Source organism: Schistocerca serialis, chromosome 7, assembly GCF_023864345.2.
Source record: "Schistocerca serialis cubense isolate TAMUIC-IGC-003099 chromosome 7, iqSchSeri2.2, whole genome shotgun sequence".
Lineage (NCBI taxonomy): Eukaryota > Metazoa > Arthropoda > Insecta > Orthoptera > Acrididae > Schistocerca > Schistocerca serialis.
In genome coordinates this window covers 567107452-567126625 of record NC_064644.1, presented here as the reverse complement: position 1 = coordinate 567126625, position 19174 = coordinate 567107452, and the positions used below count along the sequence as shown (strand labels likewise).

Sequence of the window (19174 nt, the reverse complement as noted above, 5' to 3'; positions counted from 1 at the left end):
TTTGGAATGAATTGCTTTTTGCAGTTTTTCATTTTCTTTTTTTAATCAGAAGATTGCTCTCTTTGCTTACTCACTAACACTGTTGTATGATTGAAACAGATTATTACACTGTCATAAATTCCACTGGAATTAGTTTTTGGATGAGATCAAGTTATATTAAAAGATATCATGTTTGATAAGCACTTACCAAAGTTCTAAAGGCACAAATTTTTCTGATTTCTTTGGAGGAGTTATTGTAAGAGGGTTCAGATTGCTGAATTGTGTGTATTGGTTGATTTACTAAGAAGTTTGTTAAGGAAAGTAATTAACTGAGTAATTACTCATGCTTTACTTAATGCCAGCGTTGGACATGGTACACAGTCTGTAAAAATACAGGGTCTAACAGCAGTGAAATTCAATAAAATGATCTCAGGCTTCCAGCATGTCAGCTGGTTTAAAATGACATCTGCCTTCTACCAAGTATGTCCTAGCTATTGTTAAGTGAGTTTACAGATGATGGGTTGCTGGCAAGCCCTGATATACTGTTGCTGCCAGCTATTGTATCACAAACGTCCATAGTATCGCCATATGTCTCCGTGATTGATGTGCCCGCTTCAACCTTGTGACTGGTAGAACCCCAGTATATTTTTCAACTCAGTTATAGATGAGTATGCTCTGGAAATGATCATTGGATTTAGTCTGATGACACCTCTGCAGTGGCTTGCACTAATGGCTTTTGAGACAGTGTGATTAAAGGAGCCACTGAAATAACAGACACTTCCCTTAATAGAGACAGTTGCCAACAGCTTAGTGAGGAGTGAGATACATTAATTACAAGGTTGAAGTGGATGCATAGAACACTGATGTAAAATATGTCCACACATGATGATACTGCAACAGCAGTGACATCACAGCCAGCACCTAGAGTATATCAAGGTGTAATAGCAGCCAAACAGCAGTCATTTCCTTGAGAATGGCCACAGAGTACTTAGTCATAAGGTCATACCATTTTAACCACTTGACATAGCTGCAAGGCCAAGAACATATTATTGAGTATTACTTGTTCTGTTTAGTGCTTCTTGTTACTGTGTGCACAATTCCAAATTATTTCATATCCCTTTGCAACATATTCAGTACTGAAAAGAATTGTTTGCTGCAGGTACGTCTTAAATTCTTTGTCTGTATCATGCATGGTAGAAGGAAAATAAAATATAACGGTAAAAGCTTAAAAAAAGTAGAAGGTATTAGTAAAGCTTCCAAATTAGGTGCCTAATTTCAAAACAATTAAATATTTGTGTGACATAAACATCAGTGATCATAAATCATTATCATCTTAAGGTATCAACAGCACAATGATATTCAATTTTGAGTGTGTACTGTCTTCAATTTCCAGTTTTTAGAAACATACAGGAATTTGGTGGAATGTTGGCAGCATTACCTATTCTATATCATTCTATAGTTTTGATGTTTTATGCAATCAAAGTGGTTGTGTCATAACTGGTTCCATTTAATCAAAGTTGATAAGTTGTAAAACAAAATCAAAAGCCAATGAATGGCTCTAACAAAGAAGAAAAACTTATTGGAATAACTAATGACATATGGTACAGCTAATCCATACCATTTTTCAATATTAATTCATCCAACATTAATCAGCATTGAAATGAAATATTTCTAAGAGAAATTTGTCTTTCCTCAATGAACTTGGCCTGGGTAATTTTTTAGGTTATCTAAGCATGATAAACAGCAGATATAATTTTATGTGTACAGCTTTTTAAGAGTTCAGACACTGAGCACATTTCATTCATTCAGTTCTTTCATTCACACACCATGTTCCATCTGTGCCATAATCAATGATAGACTTTAGGGTTGTGGAACAAACTGAGTTATACATTAAAAGGCAGAAGCAACCATTGCTGGCTACTTCTGCTCAAACTGATAAGTATACTAAATACTTCCAGATTACTTTGAACAAAATAAAACAATGGAAAATCTAGGATGGAATAACAACAGGAAAAGTTCTGGTTTCATCTCCTAAGTCGACAGTGACCAGGTGTGTGTATTATGCATGTGTGAAAGCCTGTATGTTTTGTTTTGTCTACGTCAGATGAATGATTTAGTCTGATAGCTAAAAATATCTAACACTTTTTTTAATGCACCTGTCTGTCACTCAAAAGGATGAGTCACCTAAAACTTGCATTGCAAATATTGCGGAAATGGAAAGTGCTATTGAAGTGTGGTTGTCACAGAATAGATTTGTAGTCAGGGGCTCATACTGTTAGCCAATCAACAGATTGTAATAACACTTAGAAATTGTATTTTTTGTGCAAGCATACCCTTTTTAAATGGAACAATGCCTACTGACATAAGCAAACTAAAAGTAAGGTAAATTTCAATGTCAGTGGTGTTTGTTGTAAGATTCTAGTGCAAGTTGTTTACAAATATTGTATTTTGAAAAGTTCCCACACTGACACTTGTACAATTCCTGTGGCAGTACACACCACAGACAACAGAAGTGCATACATTAGATATATGGATTCTGGCCAGTAATGAAACAACTAACCATCACAGGTTGCATTCAAAATGACCATCAGCAATGGTAAAATGTGCTTCCCATCTGGTATGAAGACCACTGCACTCAATCTAGCATTTCAGTGGAGATGTCCTAGCAGGCTGCAGTAATATGTCATTGCATACCATATGGTATGTCCTTACACAAAGTGTCTTTCATCTTTCCCCACAGAAAAAGTCTACAGACAGCTCTGGGGAAAGAGCTGGGTGATGTAGAGGTGCTCTGCATCCAGTCCAGTGATGTGGAAACAATTCATGACAACATGCACTACAGTTGGTACATCAATCATGTTGCTACCACAAGTTCTTCCTAGCATCTGTGCAAGATGGTCTGTTAGGAGACTGTGATACTTGAGTGTGTTCAGTATTCTGTCTATGAAAAATGGACCTATGAGCTGACAGTTCACTATTCAACACCACACATTTACACTCCATGAATGCTGACGTTCTGCCAGATGAAGCCAATGAGGATTATCAACAGATAATGATGTTTCCGTAGTTTACCTGGCCATGATTGGTAAATGTGACTTCATCACTAAACAAGATACATGATACATCTGGAGTATCCTGTCTTAATGCCCATATACAGAAGTTAACATGATTCTCATAGCTGTTTCCATGGAGCTCTTAATGAAGAGAGATGTGATAGGGCCGGAACCTATGTCAATGGAGAACATATAGGACCTTGCCTGACTCATGCCTTCCTCGGGCAATTGCACAGGACACATGCAGATCAACTGCAACAGCAGCAAGAACATTAATTTTCCTCTCTTCTCTTATAACTTGTTTCCTTCTGTTGTCTGCGTGTTATGCTACCACTTTCATGTTACTGGTTGAAGAGGTCAATAAATAATTCGTGAAATGATTGATGTCTATCGGAATATGTTGCCACATAAAATGTACAAGAATGAACTGTGTTCTTCCTACACTCTGCATACACCATGAGCATGTCAGTTTTCTGCAATGGTAAATCCATCATCATGAACTACTGCTTGGACTGTCACACACTATGTATCAGGTCACAATGCACTCAAGGAACACACAAGCACACTGTAAGTAAACACAGCAACATCTTACCTAGGAACTCCATAGTGTTAGTGTGGAAACTTTTCAAAATATATCTGATAAATGAGACACACTAGAATCCTGCAACAGACACCACTAACATTCTATTTTACCCTACTTCTAGTTTGTTAATGCCAATAAGCAATGTATAATTTAAAAAATTGTATGTTTTAAAAAAAAATACACTTGCTAAGTATTATTATGATCTGTTGACTGGGTAACAATATGAACCTCTGATTACCAATCCCTTCTATGAAAACTGCACACCAATGGCACTTTAATTTTCTGCAATATCTGTGGTGCAAGTTTAAGGAGATTTGCCCTCTTTAAATGCGAAGTGAAAAACAGCTACTTTGAGAGAAGCCAAAGCTATTCATTCACAATAGTCAGCTGCTGTTGTCATCTAATACACAGTTCAGATGTACTGCAGAACAAATGGCTAATGGGGCATGCTTTAATTTTGTTTTTATGTCTTTGGTGATTTTCAATTTATTTATTTGCTTATTTATTCTTTGACCATGGACTCCAGCTGATAATTCTCAGCCAAGAGTACAGGTGCATCATACAATTCTGTACATCGGTGTTCTGACTGCATTTCTTTCCTGAAGTCCACCACAATATTAAGCTCCATTCTGAACTCTAGAGAGGGATGCATAACCTATACAGAAATCTTATCTACTTCTAGCATTGTGGTTGTGAGTTGCTGATTGCATTCAAAATTCAGTCCTGTTACTAACCACAAATATCATTAGAGAAAATGTGTTATGGCATTTGCAGATAAAGAGTCCTTATGTACCTGAGGAGGACTTTGATAGATGTTTGGTTATTAATTTTGCACAGTATTCTTAGTGGATGCTTCTGTAGAATAAACACTTTTGTCATGTTAGATTACGCCATGGAACACAACTGAAGGTAAGCAAATTTCGCAATGTGGCAATCTTGTGTGCAGGTCAGCAAAGTGAGAGAAATTTCTGAGTGCAATGTGGGCAGAACTGATTTTTCTGATTAACTTATTCCCATGCTAGTGGCATTTCAGTTTATTATCCATCTGGAAACACAGGAACTTCACATATGCTACTTTGTCCAGTGCATGCCTATTGAAACTTCTGATGCCTGAAAGTAATTTTTATTAATCTGTAATTGAATAATTTGAATTTTTTCAAGTTTAAGGGTTAACACATTGGCTGTGAACCAGTTATAAGTCTGTTCCATTATTCTTCTGCCTGTATGGATGTGTCTGGACTTTTTATCAATATACTTGTGTCATCAGCAAACATTACAGTTTTTCAAGAGTTCTTCTGTGTGACTAGTAAATCACTTATGTAGACCAAGAATGGGAGTGGCCCAAGAACTGAACCTTGTGGCACATCTATGTTTTCCCATCCAAATTTAATATTATTTCTGTTATTTACTAACTGATCCTCTGTTTTCTATTGTTAAGATATGACTCCATCCATGCAGGTGTAAAACCTGTAACACTACAATTATACAGAATGAAATCTTCACTCTGCAGTGGAATGTGTGATGATATGAAACTTCTTGACAGATTAAAACTGTGTGCCAGACCGAGACTCGAACTCGGGACCTTTGCCTTTCACAGGCAAGTGTGCTCTACCATCTGAGCTACCTAAGCATGACTCATGAAACATTCTCACAGCTTTACTTCTGACAGTACCTCGTCTCCTACCTTCCAAAATTCACAGAAGTCCTCCTGCGAACCCTGCAGAACTAGCACTCTTGGAAAAAAGAATGATGAGGAGACATGGCTTAGCCGCAGCCTGGGGGATGTTTCCAGAATGAAATTTTCGCTCTGAGCGAATTGTGTGCTTATATGAAACTTCCTGGCAGATTAAAACTATGTGCTGCACCAAGACTCAATCTCGGGACCTTTGCCTTCATGGGCAATTGCTCAACCCAAGGATGACACAGCCCATTCTCACAGCTGTACTTCCACCAGTACCTCATCTCCTACCTTCCCTACTTCACTGGATACAACTTTAGTTCGCCTAGCAGAATTTTATGATCTATTTTACACAGTCAAAGGCCTTGACAAGACCACAGAAAATGCCAATAGGGTATTTTTTGATGTTTACTTGTAGTTAACCTGAGATTGTGAGATCATGAATATTATTTACTGCAAACAAAAGTAACATTCATTGTTGTGACGAGACAAAACTACAGTTATCTAACCAATATTGTGGATTCTTTGACTGCTCTGGGATATGGCTCATTGGAACTGCAAGATATGATATATTAGTTCACTTTATTAGATGAATGAAGAAAAAGATTTACTTAATTTGATACAATCCTTTGCCACAGGAATGCATGATAATTTACAACTGTCATTGACTATTGAAGCATGACTTGATGTACTAATTAACAAAGTTTTCTCTTGAAGTATAATGTTCAACATTTACAAAAGTATATTTCCATCTGAGACTTAAATAACTCTTTACCCAAACTCAACGATGTTGACTGCTTCATCTGAGGTCAGGAACTAGGGCTTACTGCTTCCAAGCTCAGCTCTACATTGACCTCTGTGCAAGGATGCTGCTGACTGAGAGAGAGGATGTATATTCTTCAGCCTCTCTCTTTCATCGTTGCAGACTGCAGTGAGACATTGCCAATGTCTGCAGTATCGATGCTGTGATGATACCACATCCGTAAGTATAATACTAGAAAGAAAAATGATTTGCACAATCTCTCACTCATCATTAGTGTGGTGCAGAAAGATGTAAGCTATCCAGTCATAATCTTTGATCACTTATCCAGTGATGTGATGAATCTAATAGATAATTAAATTAGCTCGAAACTCGAACTGAAACCACATCTGTTTAATAACTCTGTATACTCCTTGACTAGTTTCTCATTGTAACAAGAGATCATAGTTAAGAACCATGGAATGTTCAGATAACTAGCTAATTAACATGGTGAAATTATAATGGTCATTCCTCCAAACATTGTGCTTTAAAATGGAAGTCAGCCTCACTGTAAATTTGCTTGAGTTCTATGAGCTATACAAAATAATATTCCTTCTGTTGTATACCCTCCCATTAAAAATTTTGTCACCTTTGCCTGAGGTTATAACATAGTCTGGGGCCTTTTTACCAATTATATTCAGCATTTATGCTAACTAATTTCCTCTCTGGGTTACAACTATGTATTTTATTTACAACCTTAAAACTCCAGCCTCTTTCAATAATAAAATATTAGTGTTATGAAACCATTTACTGATAAAGTTACTGTTGGTTAATAATACTTCACACTAAGTTTTTGCTAATTCTTTTAATTTTATTAGCATTTCTCCGTCGTTATTTTATTATTATGTTGTCATTGTGGTCTTTAGTCTGAAGACTTGATGTAGCTCTCCACTCTAGTCTATTCAGTAAAGTATTCTTCATCTCAGAATAACTATTGCAACCAACATCCATTTGAATTTGTTTACTTTATCCATACCTATGTCTCCCTCTACAATTTTTACCTCCTACACTTCCCTCTATCATCAATTCTCTGTTTACTGATAGTGCAGTGATGGTCTACTGGGAGAACACTAAACTCTGGCACTTGAAGATCACTTGTTCAATCCCTCATTCCAGTCCAGCTAGGACAGCCCCAGGTGTTGTGACTAGATGAAATTACAATAAATCATCCTTAGCCATGGATTCTTTGAGTGCTCTAGGAGGAGGCTCATCAACCTACAACACATGAAATATCAGTTCACTTTATTACATAAATGAAAAAAAAAAAAAAACATTTCATTAACTTTGGCACATTTCTTTGCCATAGGATTTCTTGATTGCTTACAGCTGTCATTGACTATGAAGCATCACTTGATGCACAGATCAAAACACTGTTCTCTTTCAGTACAAAATGCAACATGCACAAAAGTACATTTCGTCAGAAACTTGAACTACCTCTGTCCTACATGATGATGTTGCTTGCCTTAGCTGAAGTCTCAATGTGAGCGAGAGCTCTTCCAACCTCAGCTCTATATTGACCTCAGTACGAGAGTGCTGCTGACAAAGAGGGGAGGTGTGGCCATCAGGAGCACCTCCGATTCATTGTTTCAGTCTGAAAATGGTTCAAATAGCTCTGAGCACTATGCGACTTAACATCTCAGGTCATCAGTCCCCTAGAACTTAGAACTACTTAAACCTAACTAACCTAAGGACATCACACACATTCTTGCCTGAGGCAGGATTCAAACCTGCGACCATAGCGGTTGCGCGGTTCCAGACTGAAGTGCCTAGAACCGCTCATCCACACCATCCGGCTTGCAGTTTGCAGCAGAACCGTACTAACACCTGTGGTACCAACACGCATTGCTGACTTTCGTGTGGCACCATGATCTCTGGACAATACCACACCAAGTCTGCTCAATCTCCTGTTAGTAGAAGTACCTGGGATGTTTCCTGGAGGCAATGGGTGGCCAGGACAAGGGCTCTGTACTTCTGGACCCTACTAGTGCTGTGGCGAATAGAAGAGCTGCACTCTATTGGCACACAGACCAATAGTGTGGTCCCAGGCTTGTGCCTTGAGGAGCTGATAGAGAGACCATTTCCTTCATGGGTGGTTTGTAAGAAAACCCATGAAAAGCATTTTTACCAGTTTTTTACTCTCAGCAGTGGATACCTATATAATTAACCCAGTAAATGGCTCAAATTTTAACGGTATATTCTCTGGGCATTTATCTAGAAGTGCTATCTTTCCATTATCAAAAATATATTTATCCATTATCAAGAAATGCACCAAAAACATGGTTTTTGGGCACCAAAACTGAGCCATAGGTTCCAAGATGGCTATGCACACCAAATGGCTGAAATATTTATAATATATTCCTAAGATTCTGATCTTGAACAGCCTGAAAAATTTTCTTACGTTTCCAGTACACAGAAGTTCAAAGTTACCCAATTTGTACATGCAAAATACACAAATAAAATCTGATTTGAGGTGAAAACGTAATTTATAAAGTAACATAGCATGGAGAGATATACTGTAAAGTGTCTCTCTTATCATCATAAACGTTCTGGGAACCCCATGTTAGGTACCGAAGCATATGCAAAATGTTTTTGCACATAGAATTTGGTTGGCTGAGGTATACAATTATTTTTGCATTATTTCAATTCCATATAAGCAAATTATCAAAATTTTACTGATCCTTTAAGCTCTTTTTGTACGATGACAATGCTCTGCTGTAGCTGGGAAAAGAATGGAAAAGTGGAAAAAGCCACTATCATAGCCAAAAAAGGTGAATATGCTGCTGTTTAAAAGTATCTGGCTAAAAATTTTGTTAGCTGCTGCCTTATTCTACCTTCCTCAGCACCCTTAAAAGTTTTCCCAAACATGCAAACATATTTACACTTTTTTATGGTGAGAGAGGAGACAGCAGCACTGGGAAAGATAAGGAAAACTAATAAATAAACAGTGCTTGTCATACAGAAAGAGCAAAGGAGGCAATGGCAATGTGAGAGAAGAGGGACATGTGGCAATTGAACATAGCTGAAAGTGACAGAACAGTGCTACAAAAAGTATGAAGGAGACAGTGGCCATGGGTGAAGAATAATGAGGAGAAAGTGGAGGTGGATGAGAGCCAGTGATAATGGGAGCAGAGTCCATGGAAATGACAATGAGAAAGAGAGAGAGAGAGAGAGAGAGAGATAGTGGCAATGAGGGCAATGAGAATGAGAAAGAGAGAGATACTGGCAATGAAGAGAGACAGCAGTGGTTGGAAGGAAAGAATGAGACAGTTGCAGTGAGAGAGAGCAAAAGGGAGGCAGTTAAAATGAGAGAAGACAGTAGTAGTAGGACAGAACAGATGAGGCTATGGCTGTCAGACAGGAGACAGTGATAGTCAGCGAGACACAAGGAGATAATGACAGTGAGTTGGGCTGAATGAATTAGCGAGAACAGGTGAGTAGCAGTGGGTGGGTATGTGTGACTTACAGTGATGGACTAGTGTGTGTCAGCAAGTTACAGATAGAGGAACTTGTGGAAGTGAGAGATTGCATGTTAAAAAGAGCATGAATATGTGTTTGCATACCAAAATTTTTGGGAAAATTTTTAAAGGTGCTGAGGAAGGTAGACAGGCAGCTGGTACCCCACTTTTCAGTCAGAGTCCTTTAAACTGAAGCACATTTGCCTTTTTTGTGCGTAGATAGGGGAATTTTTCTGTTGGTTTATTTTTCTCCAGTTTGATTCAATACCTCCTCATTGCTTTGATCTACCCATTTAATCTTCTGTAGCACCATGTTTCAGAAGCTTCTGTTCTCTTCTTGTATGAAGTGTCATCATCCACATTTAAATTCCATACAAGTCTACACTCCAAACAAATACCTTACCAAAAGGTCTCCTAACACTTAAAGTTATATTAGACATTAACAAATTACTGGTACTCTTGTTTAAAAATTATTTTCTTGCTATTGCTAGTCTGCATTTTACATCATCCCTGCTTGTGACATCAGTTATTTCATTGCCCAAATAGCAAAACTTATATACTGCATTAGTGTCTCAATTCCTACTCTAACTCCCCCTCCATTGCCTCATTTAACTCTACTACGTTCCATTAATGTTCATCTTGCAAACATTTAAGATACTATCCATTCTCTTCAACTGCTCTTCCACACCATTTGCTGTCATTGACAAACATGAAAGTTTTGATTTCTTCTCCATGGAATTCCCTTTCCAAATTTTGCCTTGGTTTCCTTGAATGGTTACACAATGTGTAGATTCAATAACACTGGGGATAGGTTGCAAGCCTGTCTCGTTCCCTCCTTGACCATTGCTTCCCTTTAATGTCCTTCAACACTCTGCCTTCTACAATTCCTTGGAACACAAACTGATCTTCCCTTAGGTCAGATTCTGCCAGTTCTTACATTATTCTATAAATAGTTTTTGTCAGTATTTTGCAGCCATGATTTATTAAACTGATGGTTCAGTAGCATTCACACCTCTCAGTACCTGCTTTATTTGAAATTGTAATTATTACATTCTGACTGAATGTAAGGCTGCTTCATCTGACTCATATGCCTTCACATTAGATGGAATAAATTTATCGTGGCTGCCCCTCCCAAGAAAATCAGAAAATCTGAGGGAATATAATCTACTGCAAGGGTGTTGTTTCCACTTAGGTCTCTGTCAAATTCTTCCTGTAGCGACATATCTTCCATCTCATCTTCATTTACTGTAAGTAATAATATTGTTGCCCTTCATCTAAGACATAATTTTCTGTCATTTCATTGGAGTACCTTACCTTAAGCAATTTTTTCAGAATTAAATTATTGCTGTTTATCTTAATTAATGTGAGTCTACTGCTCATGCTGATGGTGACTACGTTATAAATTGGAGATTGCACTGTTGTGATCATTATGCTGAACTGATATTAACACCTCTGAGAATACAGAAATCATTGGCTTTATTCCATGTTGTGAGAATATGAGTCAAACACATTAAAGCACAATACTTGAAATGGTAAGTCACTCCTCATGGACAGATAGCTGAATGTACTTCGGTAGTCTAGGGTGCTTTTGTTGCTTCTTCTCAACACTACCATTAAAGTTGTTACATCATTACAAATTGTGAAAGAGTTCAGTGTCACAATATTGTACAAATTTGAGAGCTACTTGGTCTTCACATGCATCTTTGTTACAAATAAATCTTCAACAATTTCCTTACACAGGAGCATTTTATGAGGTTGAGTATCAGTGATTTTGAGCTACTTTCTTTTAATTACATCACATTTATTAACATATCAAAGATAAGTATTCTAGAATTATTAACTGACTAACTATGTCTGTCTATTTCAATTTCAACCAATCCCCTTATGCCTTTGATGTGTATTTGGTGTTCTATTTCCTGCATTTGTGACAAAGCAAGCTGGGATAATTTTAATTCCCCTGTTATTTTACCATCTGCCTCCTTAAATCTGTTTACGTACTTTTAACTATTTACCATTTGCGTACGTGAATATAATCTGCATTTTCAGAAAAGAGAAAGATTGGCCCTCAGTTTTAAAGAATATAAAACTGGATCTAATTTTGTGCTTAGTTTTAGGTATGTATTTGATTTTCTAATTTGTTTTGACTATTCCTCGTTAGTGGTTTCCCTTATAGAATTAAATCAGAAATTGTTTCATAACTTAAATTCTATTGTTGACGTATAAACAAATATTAATTCTGTACTAATTATAAACATTTGGAAGACAAAACACTAGTAATCTTAAAGTATCTATCTGGCTCTATTTCAAAACATGCTAGCAAAACCAGCCCTGAATTATTTCCAAAGTAATTGACAGTATGGTCAAAAGTACTGTTTGCATAACTGTGTTGTTGTTGTGGTCTTCAGTGCTGAGACTGGTTTGATGCAGCTCTCCATGCTACTCTATTCTGTGCAAGCTTCATCATCTCCCAGTACTTACTGCAACCTATATCCTTCTGAATCTGCTTAGTGTATTCATCTCTTGGTCTCCCTCTACAATTTTTACCCTCCACGCTGCCCTCCAATGCAAAATTTGTGATCCCCTGATGCCTCAGAACATGTCCTACCAACCAGTCCATTCTTCTTGTCAAGTTGTACCACAAACTCCTCTTCTCCCCAGTTCTGTTCAATACCTCCTCATTAGTTATGTGATCTACCCATCTAATCTTCAGCATTCTTCTGTAGCACCACATTTCGAAAGCTTCTATTCTCTTCTGGTACAAACTATTTATCGTCCATGTTTAACTTCCATACATGGCTACACTCCACACAACTGCTTTCAGAAACGACTTCCTGACACTTAAATCTATACTCGATGTTAACAAATTTCCCTTCTTCAGAAACGCTTTCCTTGCCATTGCCAGTCTACATTTTATATCCTCTCTACTTCGACCATCACTTATTTTGCTCCCCAAATAGCAAAACTCCTTTACTAGTTTAAGTGTCTCATTTCCTAATCTAATTCCCTCAGCATCACCCGACTGAATTCGACTACATTCCATTATCCTCGTTTTGCTTTTGTTGATGTTCATCTTATATCCTCCTTGCAAGACACTGTCCATTCTGCTCAACTGCTCTTGCAAGTCCTTTGCTGTCTCCGGCAGAATTACAATGTCATTGGCGAACCTCAAAGTTTTTATTTCTTCTCCATGGATTTTAACCCTTAACTACTATGGTCATTCACAGGAACACAATTATTATGGAGAGGTCTCACAGACTGCATTTTTATATTTTATATATCACACGAGAATTTTGCAGAATATATATAGTTTCTTGACTTCCTGTCATTCATTACACTTCTTAGAGGTGGCCTTTGTAGAAAATTGATTTTTTTAAAACGATGCAGTATTTTAAACACTTTGACAATTAAAACAAAGCAAAATCTGGAGTATATTTTTATTTTATGAGTTACAAAAATAACAGCAAGTAGTTAGCTCTCTACTCACACACAGATTTCCATCAGAGGGATTATATTACAAATTGGCAATATAACTAGGTGGAAAAATCCAACTTGACATATGACAAATTGTGTGCAAACTCTGCTTTCAGTTTACGACTTATCTTTGGAATGTAGAGCGAATATTTCAGTCCATAAGTCTATGAATGGAGAAACTTTGTCACATTTTACTTCTAAAATTTCAGGTAAAAACTAAATACTTTTTCTCATGTGCCACTGAATCATACTTCAGTCAGTTTCCACCTGCAAACACTTCACGCAGATCTTCCTGGAACACTCCAAACAAATCAGAACACCACACTGTTGACAAGGGTACCTTGTTTTCCTCTTCAGACGAGGAGGGCAAAAGGCACACGTTTTTCGATTTTCGAATTCTTCTTTTGGTGTCTGAGGCTCATCTTGTAGGTGAAGTATTCTTCTGATGGTGCCACTCAACTCTCAAGGCAAGGATCCAATAGAAATTCTACGTTTCATATGAGGTTCAACTAGGTCTCTTGCTAGTCTTCATGAAGCTCAATCTCGTCATTACCTCTGCCTTTGGAAAAGCTTGATGTACCACGTAACAATTTACACCGCAAGCAACATCCACTAATGTGAAGAAAATGGCCAAAGGCCATCTTCTTGTCTGGCAACTTGACGAATAAGCTGCACACCTTTGGTCGAGACAGTCCACACCACCTTTTGTTGAGTTATAAAACAGGATGATCTCAGGTTTTCCTGATTCAGGATCATTGTTTACTGAATGGTGCATAGAAGAGATCAGTATTGCAGCTTTGGACTTCTTGGGCATGAAGGAAACCAGAGTCATTTCTTCTGTAAAACCGTAATCAGATGTCTTCATACCACGTTTCTTGTTAGGTAAGAAGTTCTGTGGGATCTTCTTTTTGTTCTTTTTCAGCATACCAAAGTATGAGAGACCTTTTTTTGAAAGTTCATTGACTAGTTCTACTAATGGGTACCAGTTATCACTTGTAACATTTCGCCTTGTGTTTTCAATGGGTTTCACCAACTGAAGAACAGCCTGTGTGGGAACACTGTGACCTTTCTCATGGCTGGGAAGGGTGTGACCATTGCTGCCTTTTCCAGAATAAATGTATGCACTGTACAAGTAATTTGTATGAGTGTCAGTCAGACACTGAACTTTCAGGCCATACCTTGCCGGTTTGTTTGGCATGTACATTCTAAACCCACACCTTCCACGAAAAGGAACAAGCATTTCATCGACACACACTGTTGCACCTACAGAGTAGCAAAGTTGACTGTTTTCGATGAAATGCAAAAAGATTTGTGAAATTGCTGCTGATTTGTCTATTTTCTTTCTTTCCACTCGATCATCTGGATTGTCAAATCGTAATTCAGACAATAAAAACAGAAATCTTTCTTTGCTAACAGTGCATCTGAAAACACTCTGCCTGTTCCATCGGTTGCAAACAAGCTGTAAACAGACTCGTTCCCCGACTTGAAAATGGCTGAATACACTAATAGACCAATTAGAGCCTTCAATTCAATAACATCAACATCTTGTGGATAGGATAATCGATTGTTAGCATACTGTGCTCTAAGCTTAGATATTTTCAGATTTGTCCATCAAATGATTTCGTCTAGAATGTCTGGTGTAAAGAACAGTTTCCATACCTCCAAAACAGCAGGGTTTTCTCCAAGATTTTTGCCATCAGTCGCAGTCCAGGAAGCTGCAAGACGATGTTGTGTTGCCTTGTTCTTACGTTAGCTGCTGGCTGCTTTTTTCTCCATCGAAAACATCTGATCTTACCGAAGAAGTAATCTCCATCGTCATCAGTTGTCACATCTTCATCACTTTCCGTTTCCTGCTCTGAATTAGTGTCGTGATCACTAAATATCTCAAAATCAGGGTCATTATCGCTGTCATCAAAGTCTTCATCTGAAGATTCAACGGGGCGATCTTGAACGTCCACATATGCCTCACATAACACACGTTGCATAGAAGGCCCAGCTTTCCCCACCATGGAGAAACAGTAGCATGCAACAAAACCGTGGCACGCAAACACTATGATATGTCTGTGAGACCTCTCAAGGCTAATAATTACAAAATAAAGAGCAGCAACAAAGCAAGAATGCTGGCACGTGTAGCTTGACAGCCAGTAGGAAGGTACCCGGAAGAGTCCATTTGGCTTTGCAGGGGTGTGAGAAATATCTCAACACAAAAATTTGTAGCGGTCTGAGAGACGGTCGATAGTAGTTGAGGGTTAATACCTACTCCAAATTTTTCTTTTGTTTCCTTTACTGCTTGCTCAATATACAGATTGCATAACTATATATGTTAATTTCACAATATAAACAAAAAATTCAGATTAACTCTTGTAGTAGAAGAAACTGCTAAAAAGACAGTTTTTTGTTGTACTCAGTTAATTTAATGAGTTAAGTTTCAATTGTAATTTCTGTAAATTTAACATTAAACAATGTGTAGTTTCAGTACCTATTATTGTGATGATATATAAGAGCCGGATTTTTGGTCATGAGTCAGTCAGCCCACAGCTGAGTTTCAGATGAGTTACCTGTGCTGTTTACAACAACAACAATGCTTCAACTTAACAGTGTAATAAGTGTTAAACAATTAGGCCATGTCTAAAAACCATGGCAGTGTCCGCTCTGTACATACTTGATTATTCTTCAAGAACTGTGAACTTTTTGGTTAGGTTTTTATAGCTTGTAGATGTTCAACAAGAAACTACTGTAGCAGTATGTGGCGGTTCGCCTGCAAACTATTACTGAGGGTTATCTCCAATGGCCATACATATATAACTGTGTATTACTGAGGGGGGGGGGGGGGGGGTTGTGTAAACAATGACAGTAAAAGACTGGGTAATGCAACTGTGCATATATATGTCAGCTACATTATTTACAGTAATCAGTGTCCAAATTACAAGCCCCATTTTTCAGCCAGTGTAGCGATGCAGTATGTCGACAATGAGGACAACAAACAAAGAAATAAAAGCAGGTGGAACTGCTAAACACAGGCCAGATAGTTAATAATTTTTTTTTCTATAACTGATTAGTATTTTTTCTTTGGATTTGTGCAACAGCATCTTACTGTCAGCAAGCAATCATTATATCTCAACTACATTTTATTCATAATAGTTTTATGACACTTATTCTACATTTATTTCATGTTGCATTCTTCCCATCATATTTGCTTAACCTGCTTTTTACATTTCAGTCCGCTGTCTGCAGTTGAATCTATGACACAAAGACAAAATCATACCACAGTACTGTTCTTACAGTCTCCTAACATAACAATGATAACAATCAAGTATTGATAGTACAATATAAATGGATAGCTAAAAAGCTACTCACCAAGCACTGGCAGGGAAGCACACACACAAAATGACTTAACATTTACAAGCTTTCGGAAGCAGCGGCTCCTTCTTCTGGCAGAAGAGTTGAAGGGGAAGGAAGAGGAGTGAAGGAAAAGGACTGGATTCAGAAAAGTCACCCAGAACCCTGGTCAGGGGAGTCTTACTGGATGGGATGAAAAGGAATGTCTTTTCTTCCCATCCCATCTGGTAAGTCTCCCCTGTCCTGGAGTTCTGGATGACTTTCCTGAACTGTACCCCCTTTCCTAAATCTCTCCACACTCCTTTTCCTTCACCCCTCTTCTTTCCTCTTCAACCTGAAGAAGCCATTGGCTCCAAATGTTTGCAAAAGTTAAATCCTTTTGCGTGTGCATTTCCTTACCACTGCTTGGTAAGTAGAACTTTTATCTATCCGTTTATATTACATTCTCCAAAATAATTCCAGTTCTTTAATTACATGATGAAGTAAACAGACTCATCAACCATTTTCATAATTCTTACAACTATCTCAGCTAAATATTCATACAATTATTATTATTATTAATAATGGTTTCTCTGGTTCCCAAACCTTTGCTGTATGGTACTCTAACTGTACAGAAAATATCTAATACACCTGGTCAGCTAATTTCTGTGAGCATTCAGTCCCATATTGGATGTTATCCTCTTCTTTTTTCCTTTAATTCCTTGGAAACAGTGAATTAATTATTGTTTGTTTCATCCACCACACTCCCAAACTCATAGCTTCCTTGTTTGCCATCTGTAAAACCAGATGTGTTTACTAGCTTTCTGAAAGATTTTAGAATCTTTTACTTGTACTGGGGCAATCTGTTAGAAGCTTCCTCTTACATAAAATCCCAACATTAATGTTTTTGGGATGTTTTATCATTCATGAGCCCACTCAATTTGTATGAATGTTACCAATGTTATTAGTAAAAACAAATGTGTATCTGTTTTTCAGCTTCCAGACTGTACATTCTGAATGCTCTAATTGGTTATGTTGGAAAAACATATCTTTATTGGCCCCAGTCCCACATCAAACTTAAGTCACACCTGGTCCCTCCTATGTTAGCTCAATAACTTTTCATTTGTTGTCAGAAGTGCACTGCAGTGGTCAATGGATTTCATTTTCACCTACAACAAGAGGTATACAGAACTTTGTCTAGCTACATCCCAAGTCAAAATGGAAACTATTACAGTATCACAGGAACAACAAATATGCCAAAGATGACAATACAAATGTTGAACGATGTATATATATGTCCTGACTGTCTCAGTTATGAACTATACAAATGAGTAACAAAGACACTGCATAACAAGCAATAAATTTAAATAATGGAGGTTATGCATATTATACAGTTTTACCTACAACGAGGTCAGATTTACCACAAGCTGATTATGACAACACACATATGAAACATTGGAGATGTGAAGAGTATTACTGATTATTGATGGAAAAAATAAAAATGTGCTAGAGATCATCTGAAAAATCTATTTCATGAATGAGAACGTTATTTTTAATAGATGAATCTATAACTTATCAGTGCACATATTTGTAGACAGAATACAATGTTCTGTCACATGGATTTGTTTTCACTCACAAAATGTCATTTGTGAAACCATTCAGCATGAAGCTCTGCCTTAAATACTCCACACAGACGTAGCTCAACACCAATGTGCATGTAAATGCAATGCTTCCAGTGAAGGTCACATCATAACTGGAAACAAATTATTGTTTCTTTGTTTTTACATGTTTTTTACTTGTCAATGCCTTGATCAATTTTCGTGTTCCAAAATAGACAACTGCTACTGCAAATCCTACAACAAGCAACAAAAAGCCAATTACATCAAGCAGTAGCAGCTGCCACCAGTACAAGTCAACAGCGGCACTGCGAAGGTGTGGAGCTCCATTGTGCCGTATAACGTACTCTAGCCACCAGACAGCTGTTTCCACAGAATGTTGTCGATGTTCACGGAATAGAATGGAGTACTGCTTCATGTTCTCACGGTACCTGTGAGAGAAAACCTTTTGTTAGAAGTCCCAAGACAATGTGAATGTTATTAGAAGCATTCCAAGCTGTTGTGCAGTGTTACATCCAAGTATTATCTGCAGATAAGGAAAATATTATTTCCTGTAACAGGACACTAAAGGCTATATGTCACCAGGTAAAACCAATATATACTTTACAAATGTAATGCAAGATGGTATTGTATACATTTTGCTTTCTCTCCTATTCTTCATGATCCATATGAACTTTGGCCAATATCATAGTAACTTCTTCAATTCTGTGTTGCATATTATGTGAGTGCAATATCATTGCTTCTTTCTGAAATGGATAATTATTCAGAGAGATTCATTTAATCTTAGCTGTAACAGCAACAGTATCATTTAAATTGTCTGTCATCCATCAAGTATTAGGAACAATGCAGCAGTATTGCAACAACTTTCACCTAGAATAAGCATGTTGGGTTTGATGGCTCTTAATTAAATAATTTCCCTAACCATGATCATTAATTACTCGCAACACACTACACTTATGGAATGTGATGTGTTGCAACCACTGCTGCTCAATTTCTATATTTGTGTGATATAGGAGAATTCTTTATAAAATATAAAAAAAGAGGGATTGAAGTAGAACATGTTTAATGGCATGCTCAACAACTGGATGGTCAGCTTTGCTCATGATAACAGTTTGGCAGTGGCTGTTTGTTCTGACGGACAATGAATTTATGATTATTCCCATATAAAATACTGTGCAGATGTTCCTGTATTGAGATATAATATGGCTGATTTCATGGGGTA

General features: G+C 37.4%; 1 protein-coding gene across 3 annotated transcripts in view; it reads right to left on the bottom strand.

Moving 5' to 3' along the window:
* Positions 1 to 16128: 16128 nt before the first annotated feature.
* LOC126412535 (UDP-glucosyltransferase 2-like) overlaps positions 16129 to 19174 on the bottom strand; it is a 134578-nt gene continuing 131532 nt past the window's right edge. For all 3 annotated transcript variants that reach the window (XM_050082178.1, XM_050082179.1, XM_050082180.1), the window contains exon 7: positions 16129 to 18383. In XM_050082178.1, the coding sequence (XP_049938135.1) occupies positions 18101 to 18383 (283 nt within the window). In that variant the 3' untranslated portion in view covers positions 16129 to 18100. The remainder of the gene's footprint in view (positions 18384 to 19174) is intronic.